We start from the raw sequence: 5276 nt of genomic DNA, 5'->3' as shown, positions 1-5276 counted from the left end.
AGGTTAAATTACTTTTGGGGTTTAAACTTGGCATTTATTTACATTGGGGTTTATTTTTTTTTCAAGTTAAGCCTTGAACTTAATAATTATTTTTATATTGAGGTTTTAACTTTATTAGTCCAATTTAATTCTTTAACTTGACAATTGTTATTACATTGGAGTTTGAACCTTTTTATCTAATTTAGTCTTTAATATTTCTTTAAAAATTTTAAAATGTAGGCTCTATTATGAGAACAATTGTTAAATTTAAGTCTTAATATGAGAATAATTTTAATTTCAGAGACTAAATTAGATTAAAAAAATTTGAAATCGTAAAAATGTTACTAAGATGAAGCCCAAATATATAAAAAAAATATAGCAAATTGATAAAAGAAGAAAATGATTATTTTTGAGGGTTTGGAATAGCATGGAATGATAGAATTAGTAATTAGATTCTAGAAAGCATGAAATTGATGTTTAATAAATACTTTTCCATAAAAAAAAGCATATTTAATGCACACACAAAATCAATCCTATTTGGTTCCAAATCACCTTTTCATATAAAATAGCAATAACAACAGCAACAAAGAAACACATTACCATTATCTAATCCTATAAACCCTTTAAAAACTTAGTACCAAACAATCCTTTATTTTCTTTTCATCTTTTGGTTCAAAACACAAAACCAAAGCAAAGTACAATTTAATGAAGCATAAAAACCAGAAAATAAAATTAAAAATTATCCCTTAAAATCTAGCTTCAACCGGCAAAGGTGGAATACTCTGTTCATGCCTGAAGAAATTTTCTGGGTCAACTTTAGTTTTCACTTTGACCAACTTGTTGAAATTATCTTTGAAGTACTTAACCCCCCAACCACTAGCTTCAATGAAGCTAGTGCTTGCATTTTTGTTGGTCCCTAAATCAAGGTCCCTATAATTTACATATGCAGTTCTCGGGAACATTGATACATATGGTGCCATGTAATTGTAAAGTCTACGGATCCAATCGATATGTTTGGATTCATTTTTATCACCATCTTGCCATGCACTTACATATTGGATCATGATTTTGTTACCTTTCCGGTGAGGAAACGGGGTTTCCGATTCTGATATCCGAGCCATCATACCGCCGTAAGGGTTCCATATCATCAGCGGAGTATCTTCTTCCATAAATCTTTTCCATAAACCTTCTAATGCTGTTTCTGGTATATTTGATTTAACGAAATCTGATTTAGCCTTGAAATAGTTCTTGAATGTGGACTTACCTTGAAGGAGAACTTCCGGTGGAGTGTTGCTTGGGTATCCAGCGATATAAAGAACCGATTTAATCCAACTCGTTTCGATGCAATCTTTTCGAGTTAGTCCTAATTCGGGGAAACTTTGTTGCATTATCTCTACGAGTCTATCAGCTTCACCAAGGAACAAGGAATTGTATGATGTTGTCACGGTTTTCTCGCCGTTGATCATTGCCGTTTGGATGATAACTCGAATGAAAAGGTCATCGTCGAGGTTATCGGCAACCTCGATCCATCGATGGAAGATTTTGGTACCGTTTTGTTGTAAGGACTTGGTGATAGTAAAGACTGTCACGGTAGATGGTACTGGTACTAGCTGTATTTTCCATTGAAGAATAATGCCAAAGCTTCCACCTGCACCACCACGGATTGCCCAAAAAAGATCTTCACCCATAGCTGCTCGATCGAGGACACGTCCATTAACATCGACAATTCGAGCATCGATAACATTATCAACACCGAGACCATATTTTCTCATCATAGAACCATACGCACCTCCCGTTATATGCCCACCAACACCTAAACTAGTACAAAGACCTGCAGGGAAACCATGGATCTTACTTTTTTCGTAAATCCTATAATAAACTTCGCCGATCGTCGCACCAGCTTCGATCCAAGCACTATTATTCTCGATATCGACTTTCACCGATCGTAACTTCGAGAGATCAACCAGGATGAAAGGTGATTCGGTTTCCGATACGTAAGACATCCCTTCGTAATCATGACCTCCGCTACGTACTCTCATGTGAATCCCAAGTTCTTTGGAACAAATGACAGCGGCTTGGACGTGGGATTCATTCAACGGCATGATGATGAACTCGGGTTTCGGCACCGACGGCTCTAAGTACCTTAGGTTCTGTGCCGTGGACTGCAAGACAGTGGAAAAAGAAGCATTGTTTGGGGTAAAAAATTCAGTGGACACGGGAATAGGGATCTCGGAATTGGCTTTGAAACATTGAATGAATTTTTCTTGAATGGGATTTAATTTAAAGCTTTTAGCATGGCAGGTGGAAGCTGTTGTTGAAGACGAAAAATGAAGGACTAAAAGCAATAAAAATAAGGAAGAAATGGAGGGAAACGCCATTGTTATGTTTTTTGTTCTTGGCTCATATGGTTTTAAGGAACATGAGGATTTGATTCAAGTTTTATAGATGACAAAGGAAAGCTTGTGTTTTAATGGAGGCAAACGTGTAATTGAGCTAATCTTAACGTCATAATCAACTTCTGGTTTAAGGGCGGCAGCTATCCATTTTATTACACCGGAGCACAGTGACTACAATTTTTTTTTTAGGGTCTGAAATTAAAGGGTAAGATGTAATTTTAAATTTTAAAAAATTAAATCAAAATTTTTTCATTTTAGAGACGAAAGTATAATTTTTTTCAAATATATATTTTTTTACTTTACTCGACAAGTTAAATTAAATCTTATTAAATTATATCGTGCTAATTAATAAAAATTATAGTTGGTCACATATATGAAAATATTTATAAATATATTAATAATGGTTGAAATATAAAATCCCTAAAATTGACAGGGAATATGTTAATGTGATGTGAAATGTGTTGGGCTACTGCAAATCCATGCGTAAAGGCTCAATTAAGACATTCTTTCCCTTTTTCTTTTTTATTTTTATTTTTATTTTCTCTTAGCTAATATAATGCATTAACTTTTTTTATTCTCAATCCAGTTGTCATATGCCTGTCACCTCTCAATTTGATCCCCAAAAAATGATTTAATCATAAAAATTTTATTCTACTTAATTTAAATTAGAAATTATTTAAAATTCAACTTGAAATAAATTAAGTTTAGAAGGACGACTGAAATAAATAATCTAAAATGATCTGGTGTAGCCAAAAGGACCGGCAAGAGTTTTGGACCCTTTGGTCAAATGGTCAAATTGCTTTTTAAGCCTTCCCCAAAATTATAAGATTTAGTTTTGGTTTCTTTAACTTTTGATTAAATGATTTCTTTTTTTTTTTTATAATTTTAACCCTTTTGAAAAATTAATCATTCAATTTAAGCTTTTTAATACAAAATTTTTAACTTTGATCCCTTAAATTTTATTATTTTATCTCAGCTTTTCTAAGCAAAAAATTTTAAATTTGCTCCTACGGTCTAATCCGACATTCTTGACTTATAAATCTAAATGATTCAAACAAAAAATAGTTTAAACACCAAAGCTAAAAATTAACCAAATTTAATTGACTCGAATGAATAAAAATTTTAAAATAATCTCATTATAAATTTTGATCATATCTGCTCTTTTTGATACAATGCCTAAAATTACCCATAGCCCATCTCCAATCCTCCTATAATATGTTTTAATGCACTCAAATCTACGTCTCCTACATTGATAATAATACCTATATCAGTCGAGTTAAGACTCAATTCTTAATCCACAAAATTTTAAAACTGTACGAAAAGCATAAACTTGAGCAGTTAATTTGGAGAAGATGTGTGGTCAAAAATATATAAAAAAAGAAAAGGATTAAAGCATGTAAACCATGTTGGTCGGTTGGTTAATTAAATGTGTTGTTTGTTTGTTTTCTTCGTCTCTTCCAATGTGAGAATCTCAGCTCATACTTTAATCACTCCTAAGAATTAGGCTTTTTTTTTTTTCTTTAATGTGTAAAAAAAGTTCAAAAGAAAAGGAGAATGAATGTATATAAACTATTATTTGATATACTGTTAGCGGAATTTTTAGATTCTATAAATAGAGTTAAAAGTTGACTTAAAAGTTGACAAGTGTTTTAGGTATAATAAAATATTTATATATATATAAAAAAAAAGAAATATATGGTAATATTTTTTGGTAAATTGCAAGAGAGTAAAACACTAACAGCAAAATAAATAGCGCGACTCAAACTCAAGTAACACTTGGGGCAGTGAACACCTTCACCATCAGGCCAATATATGGGGCTCAACACGTGGTAATTTTTTAAAACTATTTGTGAAATAGACAAAAAAAAATGCTACCAGTGTACCAAATGTTAACCTATAAAGTATACTATAGTTAAATTTACATTATTAAATCGAGTGATAAGAAGTTTTAAATTCTTGTGGTAAATTCTCAAATTCAAGTTCTAGGATGTAAAAATAACATTTGGAAAGCTTGATTCTTTGATTAAATATATAATTTGGCTTGATTTTGAATTTAATTAGGATCTAATGTGACTAATAAATATCGAAGAACATTGGAAAAAAAGATAAAAGTAATTTTTTCGGTTTTTTTTTTTTATGGTTCATATTTGAGTTTTGTGACTATTTTTTCAACAATGTCGTCTCTAATGATCAAACTTGTATTCTTTCATTAGGAGTGATGTACATTACCATTGCACTCAACACTTATTGATAAGATAAAACAATATTTAATACTTGAACTTAACAACTTTTCTCATCTTAATCCCTGAACATTTTTAGTCTACAACCTTAAAACTTAACAATTTTTTAATTTGATCTCTAAACTTGCATTCTGTTAAAATGTGATGTTACAAATTTATAAAAATTTAAAATATAAAAATAAAATTTAGATAATAACGTAACATAATTTCAAAATGACATATCATCATATTTTAACAAAATTCAAGTTTATAGATTAAATAAAAAAAACTAAATTCTAAAACTATTGTGAACAGAAAATAAATGAAATTCAATGTTCATAAACTTAAATTGTTACCATATACAGATTCAAATGATAAACAGCTTGAAATCTTAGTAAGTAAATCTCAAATTAAAAATTTTATAAATGTGAAAATAAAATTAAAAATATTTTTAATTAAAAATTTAATTCAACTCAAATTTGAATTTAATTAAAAAATAATGAGTAAGAAAAGTATTAGTCAAGTGTATATTATTAGAAAATGACTGATGATGGGACACCATTTCTGGGTCTATATTTATTTGTGTTCTTTCTTACAAGTTTTGCTTTTCTATAAGTCTTATCTTAATTGCCAAATTCAACACTACTTTTTGTTGTGCACATTTTTTATAAAAGTGTTAATA

The 5276-nt window shown here is 30.1% G+C and overlaps 1 protein-coding gene across 1 annotated transcript; it reads right to left on the bottom strand.

Moving 5' to 3' along the window:
• Positions 1-515: 515 nt before the first annotated feature.
• LOC108489608 (berberine bridge enzyme-like 15) lies at positions 516-2539 on the bottom strand. The gene has a single exon (XM_017794272.2). The coding sequence runs from the start codon at positions 2355-2357 to the stop codon at positions 726-728; it is 1632 nt and encodes a 543-aa protein (XP_017649761.1). The 5' UTR covers positions 2358-2539; the 3' UTR covers positions 516-725.
• Between the last annotated feature and the right edge of the window lie 2737 nt (positions 2540-5276).

The sequence above is a fragment of the Gossypium arboreum genome, chromosome 10 (genome assembly GCF_025698485.1).
Source record: "Gossypium arboreum isolate Shixiya-1 chromosome 10, ASM2569848v2, whole genome shotgun sequence".
In the NCBI taxonomy this organism is placed as follows: Eukaryota; Viridiplantae; Streptophyta; class Magnoliopsida; order Malvales; family Malvaceae; genus Gossypium; species Gossypium arboreum.
Note: the sequence above shows the minus strand (reverse complement) of the source record. Positions and strands in the feature narration are given on the sequence as shown.

Excerpts from the sequence above, each read along its gene's own strand:
- LOC108489608 (XM_017794272.2), bottom strand. The coding sequence starts at position 2,357 with ATGGCGTTTCCCTCCATTTCTTCCTTATTTTTATTGCTTTTAGTCCTT.